We start from the raw sequence: 25,371 nt of genomic DNA, 5'->3' as shown, positions 1-25,371 counted from the left end.
TAACAAACAAAAATTCAATCATTTACTAGCACAACATGGCACTTTAATAGTGACCCACAAGCCTTATCAGCCCACCAGCCTAACTGCACTAAAACACATATGGGTTTCCTTTCGCAAGCCATAAAATCAGAACACTTCCCTCCACCTAGAAAAGGACATGAAGTACTATTCAACCCTTTTCTTGATAAAAGTGACGTATTATACCTAAAAGGCACCCCCGAGGACGTTTATGCAGCACTGAAGTGCATTAAGCTCTCTCAGGAAAGTAATGAAAGCTAAGTGTCCCCCAAGCGATCCTCTCTTTCATTAGCTAAAGAGAAAACTCTCTTTGCAGGACCATTCAAAGGCTACTGCAAATGTTAGCTCCCCCGGGACAGTCCCGAGCCTGCCGTTTGCCGCACTGCTGCTGACAATGGCCAAGAGTCCTCATTTGCTTACTGAAGTAAACAAGCTCAGTTTGGTGCCCTTCGTGCAAAGACTAGCAATGCTTATATCTTTTAATTGGTGTTTGCCAAGTTAAAGATTTCAGTGGTTGGGAATACTTAGGTTTAGAGATCTGAACAAGCCCTTAAACTGAGGTATTAAACTTTGGGTTGACTTGTCAGCACCATTTGTGCAACAGACATAAAATTACTAGCAATCATGCTTACAATTGTTGCCTGGTGCACCATAAAATGGCTGAACCCACAACACCCTAAAATCTGTGTAGTAATGCGCTTAAACGCATAGCAATGCCACAAACAACCAGCATAATTTTAGCATATGTTAAAATCGAGTTTTTACTATAGAGTTTACTCATGAAAACAACACTTAATATTACAAAGCTACAGTAGTAAATGTAGAAGTGAATTGGTTGAGAATTAGTATTACGAATCTCGCAGGAAGTACACTCAAAAATGCTGGGTTGTTTCAACCCAATTTTGGGTAAAATATGGACAAACCCAAATGTTGGGTTAAAAATGTAATGTAAAAATGTAACCCAACGGCTGGGTTTGTCCATATTTTACCCAAAATTGGGTTGAAACAACCCAGCATTTTTTAGAGTGTAGTAGGTCATCCAGGGACTTTTTGCTCACTGTTTTATGAATAACGTTTATTTAGACGTACTACTTGTTTGGCTTACTGTTTTCCACATAATTGGGAAGTATTCGACAGTAGGGAAGTATTCGATTTTGGACGCAGCACAATTTTGTTCAATATTTTTACTTTATAGTGACACCTACTGATGTGGATGTAGCATCACACAAAAGCAGTTACTGTTACCGATTTTAGTGTAGAAAAAAGGCATTTTGTCACATGACTAATTTAATCTAATCTTAAATTGAGTTCACGACCATGTTGTAATTACTGTAATTTCGTGATGACAACACATGGCGTTCTAATCTAAAATGTTTATGTCCTCGGACTGGGAATTATGCGTTTCTATGGCAACACTATCAATGCCCAAATTAACCTGCAGCAGTCAAGTACAGCGGTCACATGGTACATGTAGGAGCTCTCAGAAATTTCCCAGTTTACAAGCTACGAGTTTTACAAGGACGTGATTCGTGAACGCTTTTTTACAAGTTGTATTTCGTAATTACGGTAATTACGTCATGAATGTGAATGCACCTTTATACCGAAAGTGTTCAATAATACATTTAATAATTTTTACATACGAAAAAACTAATTTGGTACTTGAAATAAAATAAACTTTATAAGAAATGAAATACATTTTTAAATACAAAAACATTTCTCATTTTCATTTAGTTTAACTTGATGTACAAAAATAACAAACTAAAATAGAAATTTTTGTAAAAAAAATAAAAATAAAATGTATATATATTTGTATTTTATTTTCAGATTTATATGAATCTAAAAAATAAAATAAAGGTTGTAAAGTTTGTATATATACTGTATATATTCATATATATATATATGAAAATAAAAAGTAATTCAACATATTAATAAAAGATATAATATTTTCTCAATTACACCAAATGTATGTGTGAGTATATATTGATTAAAAGGTTTTCTTGTTGGATGTTTCGGCAGAGCAAATCCCCTGCATGACGAATCGATCAACCTATAAACAGAACTTCTTTGTTTCACTCCATCATGACTAATAGGCAGCTGTATCTCGGATAATAACGGACTGAAGCATGTGGTTGTAAATGTGCTGAAAAAGTTTTCTGAAAAACATAGATAACTAAAGTTAAAGTGTGCAGTTAATGCACTACAACTGGCACCAAACGAACGGCAAACTGTTTGACGTCCTGACTGGGCGTCAGACGTCAAAAAGCAACAATTAGCCAAACATGAACCAAACGTGATTTTTGGAGAAGACCTACTTGTTTGGCCAAACAATGGCAGATGGAACAGTACATTCTTCAACTAAATGACATATCAAAATACTGTTGGAGATTTTAATTCTACATCTATATTGACAGAATCCACTGTAACGGTGTTCACAAAGGTCTAGACTGTAACTACTGAACAGTAGTTTGCTTCTGTCAGCTTCTCTGCTGTGGTCTTTGATTACAAGTCCTGAGCGAACACACACACACACACACACACACACACGCACGCATAACAAGCTTACTTAACCACAGTTAACCGATCCAGACCTGTAATTACAGTTAACTTATAAAGTTAATGGGTTCATGGGTTCATGTCAAGTAAAAAGAGATTATAGGAAATATTGTGAACAAAGAGCAAAAGGTAAGGAAGACAGTGAGTGAAGAAACTGGATGGAGATGAAAGAAGTATGAGACAAAACAAAAGAGAGAGGGAGTCACGGTTGTAAAGGTGTGATGGAAAGCAGATGTGTCTTTCTTTTCATAAAAGTGGGGGATGGGATGGAGAAAATCAAAGAGAGGAGGAACACATTTAACACCATACACCTACAAACATATCTAGGTGACCAAATATGGATTTTAACTCTGAAGAGAAATGTAAACCTATCTATATCCAAAGTGTCTGAAGATTAAAATAATATGGCTCAACACAAATACAATTCTTAATGTTCAGTTTTGTCTTTTTTACATTTAATTAATACTTTTTTTTTTACTGAAAAAGGGGATAAAAATGGAAAAGTAAAACAAAAAAGTTGTATTGCATGACAGGCAAAATGCGTATGAGAGTAAAACTACTTTTCAGTTGTATTTATATATAAAGTTTTTCATTTAAGCGTAAACTTAAAAACAACCTGATAGCAGGGGGCTGTTCCATAAAACAAGATTAGAATACAAGCCAGACTTATTTTGGTTAGTCAGACTTATTGTCGGTTGATTCTGTTTCATAAAGCAAACTTAAAATAGTTCAAACTCAGTTACCCTGGCAACTTATGCTGGGAAACTAGCCTGGTCCAGATCCTCTAACACTGACCAATAGGAACACAATTACTGACAATCTCTCATACCATTATTTGACTTTATTAACCACTATAAGTCCAAAAATAAATATACAGTAAAGAAAATCAACTTAAATAAGGCAATGATAAATTAGACAATATAGACCTACAAACATATGTCGGGGTTTATATACATATATAAATATATATAGGCTATATACATATATATCCTACAGGTTTTCTTTTCTTACTGGCTGAATGTTTTTTGATTTTATTAGATAGTTTAAAAAATGTATTAAATAAATAATTACAAAAGCACAGTATACATTTAAACTGGTAAGATGAATCTGAGCTTAGTAATTGCTATATTACCCTACACTTGATTTACCCCATTACAAAAGTCCCTTTACAGTTATTTATATCATAAAAATACACTAAATTGTAGGTTTAAAATTCTAAATAAGGCACATCTAATGTCCAACAACCAATATTTTAGCATTTATATTTTATGTACTTTATTATGTCTTTCAATTCAAATACATTTCACAATTATACAAATGGACAGTTCCTTTAAAGACATAATATTTCCCCCCAATAAATCTTATTTTTCCTTCTACTTTTTTCTTTTGTGATAATACCCACCAACACATAAAAACAATTAGAACAACAACCATTTGTACATAGTTAGACACTTTTACATAAGAAAAAAATGGAAAAAATCGAACATTCACATATTTATATCAAACTCTTATAATGACACATAATTCATAATAAGTTATTAAATTAATATTATTTAAATATCAAATATTAAATAAGTAAATAAATAAAATAACAAATAACTAGAATTAAGGGAGGGAAGGTTATTTAGTTATAGGCTAATGTATTCCTTTATTTTATGGAATATTCTTTGATTTTAGAGTTGCACATATCTTTTCAAAATGTATACTTTTGCTCTTAATTTCATGTTACCCTCTTCATAATGCACTGTATAAACTAAATCTAACCAAACATTCTTGCTTTCTCCAAAAAAGAAGAAGATTGCTTTAAAATCTGTAATTCCTAGCATTCTAATTAAATAAGTATAAGTCATCTTTTTTAAGTAGCTTAGGTCCTAAACCCAAAACTATATTTTGTATCTTTATTATATTTGGTTTCTTAAAAAAAAGTATTGCCTACTTCTGTTCAATTGTTTTATTATAAGTATAAAATTAGTGTAATGAGATATAAGTTCACTGCAACTGATCCAACATCCTAAAGATAAATTATTATAATCAGAAGATATTATCATAAAATATCGCATAGCCTATTAATTTTCAAAGCAAAATGTATATTAGTCAGAATTATTGCGCTCCTATTTGGCGCGCATGCGCGCAGCAGCGCTCGTTCAATGTGAAGTTTACAGCAAAATTGAACTATTTGCACGACTTTCTAAGATTTTCAGATGGAGAATATTCCTGTGAAATGTAAGTTTTGCAAACACTATGTCTCAAACGCATAAAACAGCACAAAATATATGCAGTTTGATGGTGGATCGATTTGATATATGATCGACCTCCAGGGCTGCTTAAGAAACGCGTGCACACGCAGTTATCTAGACTAGATAAACCTGGATCAAATTAGTGGGATTGCGTGAACTTGAATTACATTTTATGAAACCGCTTTAGCCCCAACTTATTTGTTAGGTTTATTCAAGTCGGGTTTTGGAGTTTAATCCCCGCTTTTCTTAGCATCTTTTATGGAACAGCCATGTCTCACGAACAAGGCCCAGGCCAGTAGGCCAATGTTTTGCTGGTTAGCTTTAGCATGATTAGCATCTTTCTCCACAGACAGACATTCAAATTAGGCATGTATTCCGACCACATATATTTGCTGCATGCAATATATAAATACAAATATTCTGTAGTATTAAAGATGTTTTACCAGTGCCTGATTCCATCAGTCATTCACTGTTGTCATTATTTCCTGAGGCATCAGAATGATCAGTCACATGGTTTTTACAGCTCAGGTGATTGGTTCCAAATGTTTTTTACTGCCATGAGCAAAGATGGCAGATTCAAAATCAAACTTACCTCATTGCATTTAACATGTATAACCAGCAGAGGTGAGTAAGCCACAGTACTTGAAACTTAGTTAGCCACTCTTTTTGGCCTGCTGCAATACGTTCCTAAAATGTTTTCTGCTGAATGTTAAAAAGACTTTTAGCAGATGTTTCTGTGGTGTTTATGAAATTAAAGTAGCCTATGCGAATCTGTTGTTTTAAAGATGCTAAGCAAATATTTGTACACAAATAGCACTTAATGGCACTTTTTTTGATGATTTCCCAATTTTTTTTTTAGCTTAGTTGCTGCTTGCTTAACTCTGTACACTGAATTGATGCTGTAATGTGTCATTAAAACAGACCTTGTGAAAAATATAATTAAGTTAAAACTGTTGCTACTTGGGGCGCTGATTCAGAGACCTATTTAAGCGAGGTGGCGTTGTGTAGCTGCTAAAGGTCTGAGCTAGTAACAGTTCCCGAAGTGAGAGCCATTTGCCATGAATGGCAAGAAATCGAAGACTCTTGTTTGAGAGAAAGTAAACATTCCATTACTATGATTCGCAACGTTTAACTTTGCGTCTAGCTTAACCTTTGCCACTGTCCCTCAAAATTCACCAGCTGACGTCAACGCCTTAGTACAGAACTACTCATTAACCGATTTAGACGATACAACACAAAAGACGCACTCACTCATTCCAGTGTATAAAATATTCTTAAAGTGAAAGATCACCCAAAAATGAAAATTCTGTCATCATTTATTCACCCTCAAGTTGTTGCGAACCTGTATGAATTTATTTCTTCTACTGAACACAAAAGAAGATATTTTGAAGAAGAATCTTGATTGTTGAAGTTGTGGGGCACCATTGACTTCCATAGTATTTTTTTTTTTTCCATACTATGGAAGTCAATGGGAACTGTTTGGTTACTCGCATTCTTCAAAACATCTTCCTTTATCTTCAACTGAAGAAAGAAGTTCATACAGGTTTGGAACAATTTGAGGGCGAGTATTCCCATTCATATTTACTTTTTTTTTTTTTTTTGTACACTAGGGTGACTAGAAACTCGAAATTGTCCAGCCATTGTTTCACAAGAGTATACATATGAGGTAACACAAAGGCCAAATAGAACAGCTGTTTTTTTGTGAGATTTATGGACAGTTGGCGATATAGCCTATGGGTGTGGACCTTTTTTTACAGTTTATATGGTGTGGACCTTCACTCAATAGAGACATTAACATGAGCGTCCTCTAGTGTTTAAACTGCAAACTGCATGTGTCTGACTACTATAATTTTGCATTCAACACCTTTGTGTGTGTTAAGTGGTTGAGTTTATTGATGTTTTTCTCAGTGTGGTCTCTTGCTCGTCAGTGCAATATGTGCTTGTTTTGTATGTGTGTTAGCGTGTTAGCTAATCCTAAAACGCCTGTGGGGAGAGATTTCTGACTGTGTTGGGTTTTAACTTGCTATAATCTCTGTAGGGGTTCCCTGATCACACTTCACAGGGGGTCGCAGCAGGGTTTCCCTGTGTGGTTTTATTTCAGCAGCACCAGAAGACAGATGGTGGGCTCACACAATTTATTGACATGTTTTTCAACTCTAAGAGACTTATTAGCAGTGAAAATACATTTATATCTATAGTCCTTAGGGGAAACCGTTAATATGTGTAACTATTGTGTTTTTGTGCTGTTTAAAACGGGAAAATTTCTGATGAACTAAAAATGTCGAGCCTACGTGGAAAAATCCACATTGAAAACATTGTTTTATTCTCTTTTTTTTTTGTTTAATGTATGGATGATTCTGGAGGGGATACTTTTTTTTCTTATTTTAATGCTTTTATTTCTGTTTATATCGACACCTTGTGGTCAGATGCATTAATAACGCCTTGGCGTCTGGCGCCATCTCGTGGTCGGATTAAGTAGTTATTTATGCCTCTGGCGCCATCTGGTGGTAAATATACACAAATACAATTCAAAAACAGCCACAGAAATGTGTCTGTCGTACACTTTTAAAATCAGATCACATAAGACAATGCCAAGCTAGCAAGAAATTCAGGGACAGAGAAATATGTAAAAACTCCGAATTCCGAAAAGTACTAGACGAAGTGTTTTGAGTTCGTTGGCTCAAAGGTTGAGTTGCATTCAAATCTCAGAACGGAGTTTTCTTATTGGAGGTATGTTTGTGCTAAAACGTCGTAGTTTAAATCTACTAATTTTACGATTTTTTACCTGATATTTAAACAAAACCAGTAGGCTAATGTAAGCAGTCTAAATAAAAGTATGTTATGCGCGTATTCAGTAATCACAAACTGCTGTTATTGGTTCAACAAGTCAGCGCAGAGAAAAGGAACAGTAGCGTTATAACATAACGGGACACCTTAGCATTACAAAAATACACAAAGAAGAGTTTAAACATGATAATTATTATTTAAACTTACCGTATTTAATAACATAAATGATAACTTAACTTAACTTAACTTCTATCAGATAGCCTAAGCTCCGCCTTTGCTTTGCTAACCTTCTACTTTCTGTTTAGGCAGTTTGCAGAAAACTCGATTACTCTCGCATTCACCCTGTTGAAGAGACAGTCTGCAGATCTGCTTCAGTTTGTTTGATTTGTGCATATACTTTGAGGATATGGCTGAACAAACTGGCTTGATTTTCTATGTCAACGGGAAAAAGGTGCTTATATAGGCCTAATCAACGTAATTTTTGTTAAACACATCATTTTATTATGTTTATGTGTTTATTGTAAACTCTGTTAAACTGTAAAGACTTGTTTGGTTGTGAACCTGTTGTCAAGTTCAATCATTATAGTAATGCTTAGTTCCTATGGAATCTAATTTGAACAGAGACTGCTAAAACATTTAAAATAATATTAATCTGCATAAATTGAATCTGCATTATGTTTATGCTTCTTGTTGACAGATAATGGAGAATAACCCAGACCCCGAGACTATGATGCTGTCTTATCTGAGGCAGAAATGTATGTTACACGTTTTAATAAATGTGCATATTATTATTGTTATTAAAAAGGGTTAATCATAATTTTTAATATTGCTTTTTATTAATAACCCAGACTTTCCTGACATTTCTAGCTAAAAAAAAGTGTGTGTGTATATATATATATATGTGCTGTATGTATATATGTATGTATATGTATATGAATATTTCTGGGTTATTTTAACTGTTTAGTTTTGCACTGTGTGTGTGTGTGTTTAGTGCTGTTAACAGGCAGTAAGTACGGCTGTGGTGGAGGAGGATGTGGAGCCTGTACCGTCATGGTGTCCAGATACGACCCTCAGACCAAGAGCATCAAGTATTTCATTCTCTCTCTCTCTCTCTACTTTTTTCTTTTCGTCACACCGTTGTATTAATGTGTCTGACCAATAACGGTACTCTTTTTCTCCCACTTTTCACTCTTGTAAATCAAGATTCAACCTCAAACTCAGATTCTAGGCTTTTTTTAGTCATATTTCTCATGGAAGATAGGCGCTGCTAGTGTTTGAATGCTTTTAGATCTGAACGAGCGTTGTATATTAGTTTTTGCTACTCAAATCTCATAATAAATCACTTCCTAATGCATGTAAGAAACACATTTTTTTCTTCACTTGCCAGTCATTCGTCGGTCAATGCTTGCCTGCTTCCCGTGTGCCAACTTCATGGAGCGGCAGTGACGACCGTTGAAGGCGTCGGAAGCACCAAAACCAAACTACACCCGGTCCAGGTATCGGATTCTACGTTATAATCTATTATGCCCAATCCAGATTATGAGATCCCGATCAGGAAATTAGTATGCAGACAGATTATAATCCAGGTTAATAAATTAGATTACTGTCAATTCAAATATATATATTTAGAATATGGATTACACTCACAGATTATGATATTACATTACAGACAGTTGAAATATCATCTGATCACAACTTGATTTTCATCCTAGATTGTATTTAGGTCAGTGGTATGATGCTTAATTTTTTCTCATCTATTAATAAAAAATAAACATATATGAAAATGTATTTATATCAATAAATACAAATGTTATATATAATATATATATATATATATATATATATATATATATATATATATATATATTAATATGTAGATTAAATATAGATATATTGGTGAAACTCAAAAAATTTGAATATCATGCAAAGGTTAATTTATTTCAGTAATTCAACTTAAAAGGTGAAACTAATATACTATATAGACTCATTACATGTAAAGTGAGATATTTCAAGCCTTTATTTGTTATAATTTTGATGATTATGCCTAACAGCTTATGAAAACCCCAAATTCAAAATTAGGATATTGTGAAAAGTTTTTCATAGCTGTGAGCCATAATCATCAAAGTTATAACAAATAAAGGCTTTAAATATCTCACTTTGCATGTAATGAGTCTATATAATATATTAGTTTCACCTTTTAAGTTGAATTACTGAAATAAATTAACTTTTGCATATTCAAATTTTTCGAGTTTCACCTGTATGTGTATAAATATATATATATATATATATATATAGAGAGAGAGAGAGAGAGAGAGAGAGAGAGAGAGAGAGAGAGAGAGAGAGAGAGAGAGAGAGAGAGAGAGAGAGAGAGAGAGAGAGAGAGAGAGATTATATTTAATTACATGGTATATAGTCAACATGGACACTTTTGCGCATCATTGACAGTATATGTGTGTTCAATTCATCAGGAGCGTATAGCAAAGGCTCATGGGTCGCAGTGTGGGTTCTGTACTCCTGGGATGGTGATGTCCATGTACGCATTACTGAGAAACAACCCACAGCCCACTTTGGAAGACGTAACGGAGGGTCTCGCTGGTACAGTGACACAAACACGATTTTAAATCTGCAAAAACCTTAAGAACACTTTGGCCAATCACGAATGTTCCTATTGCAGGTAATTTATGCAGGTGCACGGGGTACCGCCCAATCGTTGATGGCTACAGAACCTTCTGTGAGGTGAACAGCGCCGGCGTCCAGATTCATCCTTTATTTGATTCGTTTCAGAGGCTGAATCATGTGGCACTCGTGTTACTTGACATTCCAGATCCTTTATGGATTTGTTCTGAGCTGCCCCTCCGTGTCTAATATTCTTGATTCATCTCAAAGCGACCCATTATGACTCTGCATATTTTGATGCCATGTTTTTTATTTTTGTTTCTTTTTTTAAACATCTTGGTCTATGGTTGACATTTAGTGATACACAATGTGGTAACTTTATGTTCATCATCAATTAAAATGTGACTTTTACAATGTGACAGTCGTTTAAATGCTTTTCTGTTTTGTTTTGTTTTTCTCTTGAAGTTTAACCAACATTTGTGTGTTGCATTTTGTGCATTTACGATTCTCAAGGAATAGCATAAAATAACATGAAACTTTTTCTGTTATTTTTGTAGAGTGAAAACTGTTGTCAGTTGAATGGCACCGCATGCAGTTTGGCCAATGGAAATGGATCTGTGGAGGCCATAGAGAATGTGAGTATCTTTACAAGGGTTAATTTAGTAAACTTATTGCACTCACCTTTGTCCTATTTTATTATACTGCTGCACTTTGAGTTTTTAGTTGCAATCTCAACAGACTAGGTCATCTGACCAATCAGAACAGAGTAGACCAATCACAACAGACTGGGCCATCTGACCAATCAGAACAGAGTAGACCAATCACAACAGACTGGGCCATCTGACCAATCAGAGCAGAGTAGATCAATCACAACAGACTGGGCCATCTGACCAATCAGAGCAGAGTAGACCAATCACAACAGACTGGGCCATCTGACCAATCAGAGCAGAGTAGATCAATTACAACAGACTGGACCATCTGACCAATCAGAGCAGAGTAGATCAATCACAACAGACTGGACAATCTGACCAATCAGAGCAGAGTAGATCAATCACAACAGACTGGGCCATCTGACCAATCAGAGCAGAGTAGATCAATCACAACAGACTGGGCCATCTGACCAATCAGAACAGAGTAGATCAATCACAACAGACTGGGCCATCTGACCAATCAGAGCAGAGTAGATCAATTACAACAGACTGGACCATCTGACCAATCAGAGCAGAGTAGATCAATCACAACAGACTGGACAATCTGACCAATCAGAGCAGAGTAGATCAATCACAACAGACTGGGCCATCTGACAAATCAGAACAGAGTAGACCAATCACAACAGATTGAGCCATCTGACCAATCAGAACAGAGTAGACCAACCACAACAGACTGGGCCATCTGACCAATCAGAGCAGAGTAGACCAATCACAACAGACTGGACCACCTGACCAATCAGAGCAAGATCAATTACAACAGATTGAGACATCTGACAAATCAGAACAGAGTAGTCCAAACACAACAGATTGAGCCATCTGACCAATCAGAACAGACTAGACCAATCACAACAGATTGAGCCATCTGACCAATCAGAACAGACTAGACCAATCACAACAGATTGGGCCATCTGACCAATCAGAGCAGAGTAGACCAATCACAACAGATTGAGCCATCTGACCAAGCAGAGCAGAGTAGACCAATCACAACAGATTGAGCCATCTGACCAATCAGAGCAGAGTAGACCAATCACAGCAGATTGAGCCATGTGACCAATCAGAGCAGAGTAGACCAATCACAGCAGATTGAGCCATCTGACCAATCAGAGCAGAGTAGACCAATCACAGCAGATTGAGCCATCTGACCAATCAGAGCAGAATATGCTCCGTTTCAGACACGCTGAGAAAAGAAGTGAGAAAATTCGTTTTTTTTTTTACCTTGGAGGCATTTTTAAAAATAACACTTGCGCTCAGTGGATTGAATGATGTAATAGTTATTTTTGTGTTTAATAGGGTCATCCAGAACTGTTTCGTAAAGAGGACCTGCTCCCCCTCGACCCCACCCAGGATCTGATCTTTCCCCCTGAACTCATGGTTTGTCAGACTTGTTCAAAACTTCATTCGTCTCCACTAGAGTAGGTTATGTAACTATGACTAAGAGGTTTTAGATAAAACAGAAGCTTAATGTTTAAGCTGTAACAAGGTCGCCATTCAGCTCTAGTTTATTATTCAGTTGATTTTAGGCGTCGTCTGTCAGAAGTTCAAATGCTGTTATCAACTAAACAACACATTTTAAAATTGTATGCCTGAAATTCACAGTCTATTTTGTGTTTAGAGAATGGCAGAGATTAAGGACCAAACCACTCAGAAGTTTTGTGGGGAAAGAATGACCTGGATCAGCCCTGGATCTCTAGATGAGCTGCTCCAGCTGAAGGCTGATTACCCACAAGCCCCTCTGGTCATGGGCAACACCAACATAGGTTTCATATGGGCTAATCGTGGCCAAACCTAATAAACTGATATATTTTTGTGTGCTATTTCAGCAATATCAGGTCACTATGACATTTCCTCTACTCTACTCTACTCTATTCAGGTCTGGACATGAAGTTCAAGGGTATCTTCCATCCTGTTATAATATCACCAACACGAGTGCCAGAACTATTCAAAGTTACCCAGAGATCAGACGGTATGTGTGTTTTAGTACTTCAACTTAACTTTATTCCAGTTAGTTTTATTGGTAACACTTTACAATAAGGGTTCATTTGTTAACATTAGTTAACTACATCATTTAACATGAACTAACAATGAAAAATAAATGTATTCATCTTAGTTAATACATTATTAAAATCAGTGGTATTTATTACTATTATTTTCTGTAATATTATTTAATTGAGCTGAGCTAAGCATGAACTAACCATGAACCGTTAACTAACGTTAACAAGGATTAATAAAATTTTTTTTAACAAATGTATAGCTCATTGTTAGTTAATGTTAATTAATGCATTGACTAATGAGAACTAATGGGACCTTATTGTGAAGTATAACTGTTTACATACATATAATTTTTATTTAAGTTTAAGTTTTTCATTTAATATATATTTCAGTAAACAAAAAGTATTTGTAATAGTTTTAGTGGTCACGTTTTATATTAGGTGTCCTTAACTGTACTTACATAAAAAAAAGTTAGTTACAATGTACTTAATGTGTTCATATTGTATTGAATATAAAATAATGTATTTTAACAACAACAAATTAAACTTCGCCTTTAAGTAGCATTAATGAATGCTTTGTATTTGTAGGTGTGTGTGTTGGAGCAGGGTGCAGTATGTCTGTTTTGAAGAGTGTGTTGGAGAGAAGTATAAATGGTTTCCCGCCGGAGAACACACACTTGTTTCGGGCTCTTCTACTGCAGATAAACCTTGTGGGCGGACAGCAGATCCGGAACGTGGCTGTAAGTGTAAACAGACCCTGAATGCACAACGTCACTCTTGCTAGACTCACAAATTTTTCTCAGTCTCTTATGCTCTGTTCCAAAACCTCATTCTGGCCTCATTTAACTGCTAAACTAATATAAAAAATGGTATCATAAAGATATTTAAGGTAAAATCAATAATAAATAAAGCATAATACTTAATTATTTTTAAAATAATTTTTGAATTTTTATATTTGAGCACTGAATCGCCAAATTAAGGTAGAATCATACCATAATTATATACTATTATAGTATTTATTACTATTTTGAAATAGCTTTTATTTTTATATTTTCTGTTTTTATTTAAGTTTAAGTTTTAGTACTTCAACTTATTTGAATGTTGAAATATGGCATCAAAAATGAGCTATTTTAATAGTCTTTTTTGTGTGTGTTTATATTATTTATTATTTTGTTTGTTGAAATATGTAGACACTGGGCGGCAATATTGCAAGCGCATATCCAAACTCCGACCTGACCCCCGTCTTAGCTGCTGGGAGATGCACTTTAGTGGCACTTTCTAAAGGTGAGCCAACTTCCTAAAAATTGGTGAAGTGTAAGGTAACACTTTATTTCAATAGTCCACTTTAGAGGCTTCTTACTATAAGTATCTTTTCAACTACATGTCAACTACCAATAATTAGAGTATTAGTAGACTGTCTGCTTAATATCTGCTAACACTTTATTCTGATGGTCCGCTGTAACAAAGTTAAAGGCTCAGGGAAGAAGGAGGTGCGAACCAGTGAACGTTTAACATGACTTTTATAATAAAATAAACAAAAACAACAAAACGAAAGTCAAATGGCAGCTCTTCACAGATGACTGCCGCATAAACTAAAACAAAACACCAACGTAAAGTTCAGTCCTGGTCCTTTTGTCCTACCGGAGCTCCTCCATGGGACTCGAGACTGATGTGGCGCTCATTAACACTAGTGTAACGGAGGCCAGCTAGAAAGAGCTGTGTGTTTAAACCTCACTCACTCACACGATAGAGGCTGTGGTCTTTAGCATCCTTGTTAGCGCGCCCGTCTCCCATGCCGGAGACACCGGTTCGAAACCCGCTCTGTAAGACCGGTTACATTTGGTGCCGTGACCCGGATTGGAGTGAGGTTCAGGGGGGAGTGTAGCGGAGGGTAAGAGCTTTGCGATTAAACCTCACTCCCTTGGCCTCAAAAGGGGCACTAGTGACCGATGCTAGAGACTGCGATCTTTAGCGTACTTGTTAGCACGCCCGCCTCCCATGCCGAAGATACCGGTTTGAATCCCACTCGGAGCGGGTCGAGTTGGACTGGCCCTGCCCTGCTTGCCGCCAACAGACATTCTACTGACTGGGGCTGCTTTCCAGTCCAAAATTGTCATGCCCTTCACTCGCTAACTTCCCTCTGTCTCCGTCTTACTCGGATGTACGTCATTGCTTACGTTGCACGAGTGCCCACTTCTGGCGGAAACTCCAATGGGCTGAATTGGAACGTCCTAAGCCCTTGATCACTTGGAATCAGCTATTGAATTGATTTATTATTTAAGAATTTGTTTAATGCAGCATCCAAATGTATAGGTGTGTTTGGGTTGTTTTAAATAAATAGATAAAATTAATCAATATATCATAGAGTTGTTTGTTGTGGTGGTGATTAGACGAGATCTGTGGCGACGTCACAATCGTACTGCATGGTGGGACATATAGGTGCCTGAAGTGTACATATGAAGTAGACTCGCTCCCTCGGTCAAAATCGAAACGAAGTGGAACGCACTTGATGGCGGCAGGGATTCCCCCGAAGGGAAGAGCTTAGGGAAGTTCGCAAGTTCGTGTCTAGAAGTGGACTGGAACGCAGCCTATAAGTAACTTTGCAAGTACATGTCAACTTATTCTACTAACACCTAACCCTAATCTAACAGTCTACTAATACTTTTAATGAGAGTTAGTTGACATGTAGTTGCAAAGTTATAGTTAGTAGAATGTCTAATGCGGACTTTCGAAATAAAGTGTAAACAAGTGTAATTTCGTTTGAATAACTTCTAGATGATATCTAATGTTTCACACCACAAAAATGTCACATTTTGCATTCATTTTGAAAGTAGTTATGTTCCTCAAGGAGGATATTTTGACATGCGTCTCAATTTCTACTAAATATCGATTACAGATGGACGAAGGAGGGTGCTTATCGATAAAGATTTTTTCCTGGGATTTGCAAAGACTGCTCTAAAGCCAGACGAGATTGTGTTGTCCGTTTTCATTCCAGCTACAAGACAGGTAAGACATTTAACCATCGACTAGCTTTTTGCGCTTTGTTTGCTAAAGCATCATGTTTTTTTGGCAGAATGAGATCATCCATGCCTTCCGACACGCCCCGCGTAAGGAGAACGCGCTAGCTACGGTGAACGCTGGGATGCGCGTTTGGTTCAACGAGAACTCCAATGTAGTGAAGGAGATCAGTATTTATTACGGTGGTGTGGGAGCCACCATCCTCAGCGCTGACCACGTGTGCAAACAGATTCTAGGAAGGTAGGACATAAATGTACATCTTTTTGAGCTGCATTTCCTCTTGGATGGGACTAAGGCTACGTTCACATTGTCAGTCCAAATCTGATTATTTGTGCATCCGATTGGAATCCGATCTAAAATTACTGACTGTCCACATTGTGAATCGCTCCTGTTGAGATCCGATTTGTGTGTCCCTTGCCACTCTTTCTTTTACGGAATACCTGCATTGATTTCAATGGCAATGACATTGTGTTGGTAGGTATTCGGCTAAAATGGCAACAACTGTTTTTTTATTCTTATTTACAACATGGCGGTGTGTAGCCACGGCGCTGGACTTAGGCAGAAACTTAGGCCTTGGGCGGGATTTATTTAAATGAGGAATATTGTGACAATCAAGGCGTTTAAGCGAGTTCAGAAACAGTGTTCATTGATATAGAGAATAACTCTGTTTGGAGTGACTTAAATTTGCAGACCTTTTTCATGCTCAAATAGCAACATTACAAACTAAAGAAGATTGAAAATGTAAAAGAGCATAAAAGGACTTTGCACTCTTTTTTTGCAAGGCCTTGGGAGGAGGCAACGTTAAGTGATGCGTACAGCGCACTTGTTGATGAGATCAAACTTGGGCCGTCGGCTCCAGGCGGGAAGGTGGATTTCCGCAGATCACTGACCTTGAGTTTGCTTTTTAAATTCCACCTGCTCGTCCTCCGTTACCTGAAGGAAAAGGTATGAATGCCTTATGGAGATGATTTTCAAATGGACATAGTTTATTAAACCTTTTGTTTTTGTTTTTATACAGGATGTGACTCAGATGGAAATACCTCAAGAGATGCAAAGTGCAATTCAGCCTCTTCCTAAACGCATTCAGCCTGGCTACCAAGAGTTTCAGGTAACTCTATACGAACCTCCTATGTGTGTGATTTTATAGTAATTCATATTTAAGTATTTATTGTCATAAATATAGCCTTTGATGCTCATGTGGCAATGTGTATTCAATTGTTTTAACTTAACTTTTTAGTTATTTATGGCAATACATATTTAGGTAACACTATACACCCTCTGGTGTGTGTTTTCATTGTAGCTGTCCATAAAAGCAATGTAATTGGCAAAATCGTGGTTCTCATATGGGAAATTTCTGTTCGAATCCAGCTTGCAACTTTCCTGTTTCTGTTTCCTTTCTCTACACATCATTTATTGTATTATCTGTTAACTTTTTTTACGATTAAAAGTCCACAAAAAGTAAAAGCACTAAACGTCTAGAAAATGAACAACGGACTGTGTGTGTTTTATGTGTACAGAATGTCTTGGAGGGTCAGCCAGCTCAAGATCCCGTGGGCCGACCCATGATGCACCGGTCGGCCCTGAGTCAGGCTACTGGAGAGGCCGTGTACTGCGATGACCTACCACACACCGATGGTGAACTTTTCCTCACAATCGTGACAAGCTCCAGACCACATGCCAAAATCACGTAAGATGCATGCAGACAGTTTTAACTTGTCAAAAAAGTGAATGAATGAATATTCATTTACATATCAGCAAATTAATGTATTGTCTTAAATATAGCCTTTGAAGCTGAAATGACAATGAATGTGTATGTATGTATTTATTTATTGTATATATTGACATATATAGCCTTTGAAGCTGAAATGATAATGAATGTGTATTTATTTATTTATTTATTTATATATTGACATAAATATAGGCTTTGAAGATGAAATGCAATGAATATTTATTTATTTTATATATTGTCATATATAGCCTTTGAAGCTGATATTTCAATTAGTATGCATGTATGTATTTATTTATTTATTTATTTATTTATTTATTTATTTATTTATGTATCGCCATAAATGTAGCCTTTGATGATAAAATGGCAATGATATTTATTTTGTTATATTTTTTTTATTGTAAATGAGTTTGAATTAATTGAATTTGCTGATATGGAAATGAACATTCATTCATTCCTCATGGCAACTTGAGCATCAGCTATCAACTAATGATGTAATCTTATGCTAACTCCCATAAGTTATGGTAAAAAAATTGCCTTTTAATACTGAGATGACAATGGATATTTTAGTTAAAATGAGTACCTTCATATCTAAATGATTGTATTGTCTTACCGTCACAGTCATATTGACTTTAGTGAAGCTCTAAAGCTTCCCGGTGTGGTGGATGTGATCACAGCCAAAGACATACCAGGGAAAAAGTTCAGAACCTTCACAGGCATTGATGAAGAACTGCTGGCTGAAGATGAGGTTTGTGTATTTTTATTTTTTATGTAAGGCATTTCTTTGAAGTATGAATTTGAATTACATGCAAAATGTGCAATCGTATTCTCCTTTGTGTCCTCAGGTGACCTGTGTGGGTCAGATGGTTTGTGCCGTGGTCGCGGATTCCAAAGCTCATGCTAAACGTGGGGCGGCAGCGGTGAAGATCTGCTATGAAGATCTGCAGGATCGCATCTTCACAGTGGAGGTGAGAAGAAACAATCTGAAATAATCTACTCATTTTTATTCCCGTCTAACAAGATCCATTCTTAAAGAGCTGCTCTTGGATCTTCTCGTTTTCAGGAGGCCATCGAGAAAGAGTCTTTCTTTCTACCTAAAAGACAGATTGAGCGAGGAGATGTGGAAAAGGCTTTGAGAGAGGCCGAAAAGGTGTATGAAGGTTAGATTGTGCTGCCATATCCATGATCAAGCACACTACCTCTCTGATCACATGATTCATGTTTTATAAAATGCCGCTTCATGTTTCATAGGAGAGATTCGGATCGGAGGACAGGAGCATTTCTACATGGAAACGCAGAGTTTTCTGGTCATTCCAGTTGGGGAAGAGAAGGAGATGAAAGTTTATTTGTCCACTCAGCATCCTACATTTACACAAGTATGTTATTATGATCAGTTACATATATAAATGATTATGTCATTATGTTATTCTTAAGTTAGTAGCTGAGACTTTATTTTGTTTTATGTTATTTTGATGTATTATATTATATTTAAGGGTGTTCCGAATGATCGGGCGTCAATCGTTATCGGCCAATAATAGCTTAATATACAGTGCTGCTCAAAAGTTTACACACCCCTTGCAGAATGCAGTGATGAGGGATCATACAAAATGCATGTTATTTTTTACTGTAGTCCACAAGACAAAGAAATAGTTGAATTTATAAAAATTAAAAAGTTCAAAAGTTTGTTTCTTGATTCTTAATACTGTGTATCGTTACCTGGATGATCCATGACTTTTTTTTTTTTATATATGATTGTTCTTGAGTCCCTTGTTTGTCCTGAGCAGTTAAACCACCCAATGTGCAAAATTCTTCAGTTTTCCAGCATTGTTTGCATATTTTAACCCTTTCCAGCAGTGACTGAATGGTTTTGAGATCCATCTTTTCACACTGAGGACAATTGAGGGACTCAAAAAAAGTTAAAACAATCACTGATACTCCAGAAGGAAACATGTAAGGGTTAATGCCCGACGAGGTGTCCATTGTCAGGTTTTAATGGACGACGGCGAGGTGTGAACCGGCCGACGCGCAGCGGAGGACGGTTGCCTCCGCCGAAGTCCATTAACCCGCTTATACCATGGTCACTTGCCAAATAAAACATTTTTAAAACATTAGTTTATATTTTAATTAGGCTAAATCTAGTTTTTACAAATAATAACTTGCCTGACGGTTTATTTAGCAACCGGAGATATTTATAGTCCGCTCAGCTTGTAGAACCCTTCAAGATAAAAAATGCATTTTTTTTTCATGAAACACAAAGGTAGGCATAGTTATTTTTTTATTACACATAAAACAATTAATCAAACAACAATCAAACAAAAAAAAAAACGATTAGTTCTGCGCTCCAGCGATTTGCGCTTATAGAGGGCATTTCATCTCATTCAGAGCAGCAGCGGTGTCATTTTCAAAGCTGGAGTCCATTTCTTTTTGAACAATAAAGTCTCTGAGTGTATTTACTGCCCATTTCGTATTTTTTTTCGTGTTGATCTCATCTTTTTCGTCTTCTATTTGATTCAATTCTCCTGGTGTTATCTCTTTGTGTCGTTTCTCCGTTTTATTTAAATTTTTTCTTTCTCCAGCAGCATCCCAGTCGTCAAAGTTGTCATATTCTCCATAAATGTTAAAAGAAATAACGAAGTCGCTCATTGTTGTATTAGTAGGCTATGTAATATCGAACTAACGTTAGATGTTTGTTTTGATAGAGCAAATTGTTAACGGATACTTTGACTGCCTGTTGCTATGGTTACTCACAGCTGTTGTAGGCAGCGCATTTATGAATTTCGAATGGTAAACAGGCAGTTTCACCAGAACTACTTTACTAGGTGTCCTCTATCACTTTTTAACGGACACCCTGCAGCCAATCAGAATCGAGTATTTACCCAGACCATGGTATAAGATGCATTAAGAGCCAGGGGGTGAAAACTTTTGAACAGGTTGAAAATGTCCACATTTTTCTTATTTTGTTTGAATATATTTTTTTTTAAATTTAGTACTGTCCTTCAGAAGCAACAGAAGATACTTGCGTGTTTCCCAGAAGAAAAATTAAGTTTACCTTCATCTTCAAATTCAAAAAGTTTTAACCCCCCGGCTCTTAATGCGTCGTGTTCAGCTGAGACAAAACTTGTGTGACAAATTTTCTATACGCTGTGACATTATATTATACATTTAACAGTTTATATTATATTACATATTTATTTTATGTTCACAGATCATGGAGATAAACATGCAAAAGAAAGTGAAGATTTTTTATTTTGTCTTATATTTTATTTAATATTATTATATTATATCATATTATATAATTTATATTTTATTACCGGTAATTATATTTTATTTTACTTTATTTTTGCAAATCAGGGAGATTAGCATGTCAATTTTTTTCCCCCTTTTCGTTGCAGGAGTCGGTAGCTGAGACGTTGGGAATCCCGTCCAATCGCATTTCTTGTCACATTAAGCGACTGGGCGGAGCTTTCGGAGGCAAAGTCACCAAAACTGCCATTTTGGCCTCTATCACTGCTGTTGCTGCTTGGAAGTGAGTCAAAATAAGTCGGGCCCCCAACATCAGAATGAAAGATTCACAATAATTTATTTTAATTAGATATTAAATATGAATTATATATATGGCAAGTATAACTCTCTCTCTTTCCAGGACTGGACGACCAGTACGATGTGTTTTAGAGAGAGGAGAGGACATGCTGATAACTGGAGGGCGTCACCCGGTGTGGGGAAAATATAAGGCTAGTGGTTGTCCTAACACTTATTTAAAAAATCACTGTGAATGGTTATTAGCTGTTATTAGTATATTTATTAGCTACTCTTTATTTATGTGATTTACTTATATGTTGGCATGTTTCTGACTTTGACTCCAACAGGTGGGATTTATGAATAACGGGAGGATAACAGCAGCCGATTTCCAGTACTACGCCAACTCCGGAAACACAGCAGATGAGTCCGTACTGGTGAGATCACTTCCTGCTTGAGTGGTTTAATAGTGGAAGCTACATGTTCAAGGTCACTGGTACTGTATCATTATTCTTATATTTCACTCTGCCAGGTCGCAGAGAAGATCCTCCTACATCTCGATAACGCCTATAATATTCGAAACTTGCGCGGGCGATCGGCGGCCTGCAAGACCAACCTGCCCTCCAATACTGCATTCCGGGGGTTCGGTGTGCCCCAGTGCATGCTGGTCATTGAGAGTATGATCGATGATGTTGCTCTTAAACTCGGCCGTCTACCTGAAGAGGTCGGTGTCATGCAGTCACAAAACGATGTTTTGCTGTTGGCCTGTTTACATCATTATACTGCATACATTACTATTGATCGAGCTAATGAACTGTTTGTGTTAATATATGGGGAATATACTGAATATTTAAAAAAAAAATCTAACATTTATTTATATGTACATTTCCTTTCATCATTTATTTATGGGCATGAAAATATCCTTTAATTTTGATACCATCTGATATTTATTTTTGCGTGTACGTATGTATTGATGGATGGATGGATGGATGGATGTTTGGTCATAAATATAGCCTTTGATATGGTAATGAATATGTATTTATTTGTTTACTGGTATGAAAATAGCCTTTGATATTGACATGGCAATGCATTTTTATCCATTTATTCATTTATGTATTTATTGTTATGAATATTGCCTTTGCTGATATGTCAATTAATTCATTCTTTACTGTATTATTTATTTATTTATATTTATTTATTTGTTGTCAACTTTAAATTTGTCATAAATATAAACTTTGATGCTTATGTGGTAATGAACATATATTTATTTGTTTATACAGTTAGTTAGTAAGTTAGTTAGTTAGTTAGCATGAACATAGCATTTGCTATATGGCGATGATTATTTATTTAATTATTTATTGATTCATTGTCATGAATATAGCCTTTGCTGATATGGCAATTTACATTTATTTATTGATTTATTATCACTAATCTAGCCTTTTTATGCTGATACGGCAATATTTATTTTATTTATTGTCATGGATATAGTCTTTGCCGAAATATATATATATAAATTAATTTATATGTAGGCCTATGTTATTTTTTCATGAATAAAGTCTTTACTGATATGGAAATTCATATTTATTTATTATCATGAGTATAGTCTTTGCTGATATGGAAATTAATTAATATTTATTGATTTATTTATTGTCATGAATATAGTCTTTGCTGATATGGAAATTAATTAATATTTATTGATTTATTTATTGTCATGAATATAGTCTTTGCTGATATGGAAATGAATTAATATTGATTGATTGATTGTCATTAATTTAGTCTTTTTATGCTGATACAGCACTATTTATTTAATTTAGTGTCATGAATATAGTCTTTGCTGATATGGAAATTGATACATTTTTTATTGATTTATTATAATTAATTTAGCCTTTACAGTCAGTATCATGCATCCATGCTTTATTTATTTATTTTCATGAATATAGTCATTGCTGTTATGGAAATGAATATGTATTTGTTTATCGTCATTAATTTAGCCTTTGATGATGATATAATAATAAATATGTATGTATTAATATTTATTGATTGTCATGAATATAGCTTTTGCTGATAAACTAATATTTATCTTTTTATTTATTTTTAATCTTTCATTATTGTATTGTTGCAGATCAGGGAGATAAACATGTACAAGGAAGTTTCCCTCACTCACTACAAGATGGAGTTTGACCCAAAGAATCTCGTCCTCTGCTGGAACGAGTGTATGGAAAAAGCTGCCTTCAGTCAGAGACGGCAGGCCATCGATCTCTTTAACCAGCAGAACCAGTACAAAAAGAGAGGAATCTCCATAATACCCATTAAATATGGCATTGGGTTTGCAGAAGGCTTTCTCAACCAGGTTATTGTGACCTAAAACATGCTGCTGAGACTTTAAGTTATTTCAAATGAACTCCAAATGATCTTTTGGTGTGTGTGTTTATAACAAAGGCTGCAGCTCTCGTGCATATTTATAAGGATGGATCTGTGCTAGTGAGCCACGGTGGGGCGGAAATGGGTCAAGGCATACACACTAAAGTCCAACAGGTACCACTTCCAGCTTTCTGCACAGATCTGCAACCATTTCAGAGTTTTTGGGCTGATCTCATGTTTTCTCACAGGTGGCGAGTCGAGAGCTGAATATTCCTGCTTCCTTGATCCACATCTCTGAAACCAGCACACAGTGTGTCCCGAATACCTGCCCGTCTGCTGCGTCCTTTGGTACCGACGCCAACGGAATGGCTGTGCAGGTATATATTGAACACCAGATTTCGAAGCACCAGATCAGATTGGACCACATAATTTGTCGATTTATGTCTTCAGTCTATAGGTTTTGAATAAATCATTAAATGTTTGCATTTTGATTGTTTGGCCTTTTTTTTATGCTTTTAATGTCTGTTTTAGGATTGTTAAAATGATTTTTTTGCAGGATGCCTGCCAAATACTGTACAAAAGACTAGAGCCAATCAGAAAGAAGGATCCTGAGGGAACATGGCAGAACTGGGTAAAGTTGACAAACTATTCAAATTTCTCGTTTTTGATGCAAAATAAAAATGATGGGTACAGTAATTAGTTCTACAATATCCTGTATGGATATTTCGGACTTTAAAACCTGATTGAATCAGCCACTGTGAAAAGCCGTTGTGAAATAACCTGTAACCACAGTTTATTCAAAAATCTATACTAGCATCTGTATTTATACATAATATAATTTACGGTTAATTGCCTATATTATTTGGTGAAAGATTTTTTTCATTGTGATTATTATTTAATGACTATTTAATTATTACATTTAATATTTTTATTAATATATCATTTTTTTAATGCAATGCATTCATTTATTTATTTGGCGTATTTACCGGTAATCATATTACTGTTGCTGCTGTTATATAAAAGCAATAAACCATTCAAAGTCATGTGTACATGTGTATTTTTTTTATTGCTTTATTATTATTTTATTGCCATCACTCTTTTTTTATATTTTATGTATTTCATTTTTTTATTAATTTGCTTTAAATGATGTCTTTAAAGATAATGACAGCATTTTTGGAGAAGATCAGTCTGTCAGCCACAGGATTCTACAGGTAAATCATCCAAATGTCCTTTAAAAGGAGTGTTTTTGTTTTCTAAATGTACTTTGAGACATAAAAGTGCCAGCCGAGAGCTTCAGTGCATCATCAAAGACGAGAACAAAGGCTTAAAACTAGACAAAACATGGAGGTTTTGTTTGATGCTTTATCGTTTTGTCTGTTTTCAGAGGTCATGATCTAGACATGGACTGGGAGAAGCAGGAAGGCAAGCCGTACGCTTACTTCACGTATGCCGTGTGCTGCAGTGAGGTTGAGCTGGACTGTTTGACCGGGGAGTACAGGGTAAATGCAGATATGATGCAGAAGATTTAGGGCATTTTTTTTTTTTTTTTGCTGTTTGTTTAATCAGTGTAAAATTAATCTGACATACTGCATCTTTTCCTCATAGACCTTGAGGACGGATATTGTTGTTGATATTGGCAGAAGTATAAATCCGTCTATTGACATTGGTCAGGTAAGATGCTCTCTCTGATGTTCCCTCGCTTAGTAGAAATTAACCTTTATTAAATACCAAAATATATAATTTAATAATTAGTGGTTAATAGATATGTCTGATTAATTATGAATATAGGGATTTTTTTAGATTAACCACTATTATCCCCAGTAACTGTACCAGAATAAAAT

General features: G+C 35.7%; 1 protein-coding gene across 4 annotated transcripts in view; it reads left to right on the top strand.

The window, feature by feature from the left end:
* Nucleotides 1–25,371, top strand: part of aox6 (aldehyde oxidase 6) — a 65,964-nt gene that overhangs the window by 39,015 nt on the left and 1,578 nt on the right. The window contains exons 1-33 of one of the 4 annotated variants that reach the window (XM_079593560.1): nucleotides 4,689–4,794; nucleotides 7,901–8,046; nucleotides 8,293–8,350; nucleotides 8,587–8,683; nucleotides 8,983–9,091; nucleotides 10,064–10,190; nucleotides 10,270–10,331; nucleotides 10,769–10,846; nucleotides 12,212–12,292; nucleotides 12,534–12,678; nucleotides 12,792–12,884; nucleotides 13,498–13,649; nucleotides 14,100–14,193; nucleotides 15,806–15,915; nucleotides 15,983–16,167; nucleotides 16,710–16,872; nucleotides 16,946–17,035; nucleotides 17,445–17,614; nucleotides 18,275–18,401; nucleotides 18,499–18,621; nucleotides 18,717–18,813; nucleotides 18,905–19,029; nucleotides 21,046–21,179; nucleotides 21,297–21,384; nucleotides 21,520–21,606; nucleotides 21,702–21,893; nucleotides 23,292–23,519; nucleotides 23,609–23,704; nucleotides 23,779–23,907; nucleotides 24,087–24,161; nucleotides 24,689–24,741; nucleotides 24,915–25,029; nucleotides 25,136–25,201. In XM_079593560.1, the coding sequence (XP_079449686.1) occupies nucleotides 8,002–8,046; nucleotides 8,293–8,350; nucleotides 8,587–8,683; nucleotides 8,983–9,091; nucleotides 10,064–10,190; nucleotides 10,270–10,331; nucleotides 10,769–10,846; nucleotides 12,212–12,292; nucleotides 12,534–12,678; nucleotides 12,792–12,884; nucleotides 13,498–13,649; nucleotides 14,100–14,193; nucleotides 15,806–15,915; nucleotides 15,983–16,167; nucleotides 16,710–16,872; nucleotides 16,946–17,035; nucleotides 17,445–17,614; nucleotides 18,275–18,401; nucleotides 18,499–18,621; nucleotides 18,717–18,813; nucleotides 18,905–19,029; nucleotides 21,046–21,179; nucleotides 21,297–21,384; nucleotides 21,520–21,606; nucleotides 21,702–21,893; nucleotides 23,292–23,519; nucleotides 23,609–23,704; nucleotides 23,779–23,907; nucleotides 24,087–24,161; nucleotides 24,689–24,741; nucleotides 24,915–25,029; nucleotides 25,136–25,201 (3,594 nt within the window). In that variant the 5' untranslated portion in view covers nucleotides 4,689–4,794; nucleotides 7,901–8,001. Of the gene's footprint in view, nucleotides 1–4,688; nucleotides 4,795–5,359; nucleotides 5,437–7,900; nucleotides 8,047–8,292; nucleotides 8,351–8,586; nucleotides 8,684–8,982; nucleotides 9,092–10,063; nucleotides 10,191–10,269; nucleotides 10,332–10,768; nucleotides 10,847–12,211; nucleotides 12,293–12,533; nucleotides 12,679–12,791; nucleotides 12,885–13,497; nucleotides 13,650–14,099; nucleotides 14,194–15,805; nucleotides 15,916–15,982; nucleotides 16,168–16,709; nucleotides 16,873–16,945; nucleotides 17,036–17,444; nucleotides 17,615–18,274; nucleotides 18,402–18,498; nucleotides 18,622–18,716; nucleotides 18,814–18,904; nucleotides 19,030–21,045; nucleotides 21,180–21,296; nucleotides 21,385–21,519; nucleotides 21,607–21,701; nucleotides 21,894–23,291; nucleotides 23,520–23,608; nucleotides 23,705–23,778; nucleotides 23,908–24,086; nucleotides 24,162–24,688; nucleotides 24,742–24,914; nucleotides 25,030–25,135; nucleotides 25,202–25,371 lie in introns of those variants that run through there. The other 3 variants (XM_079593562.1, XM_079593563.1, XM_079593561.1) reach the window with 3 other exon arrangements.

The sequence above is a fragment of the Phoxinus phoxinus genome, assembly GCF_949152265.1.
Source record: "Phoxinus phoxinus genome assembly, chromosome: 20".
NCBI classification, from domain to species: domain Eukaryota; kingdom Metazoa; phylum Chordata; class Actinopteri; order Cypriniformes; family Leuciscidae; genus Phoxinus; species Phoxinus phoxinus.
Note: the sequence above shows the minus strand (reverse complement) of the source record. Positions and strands in the feature narration are given on the sequence as shown.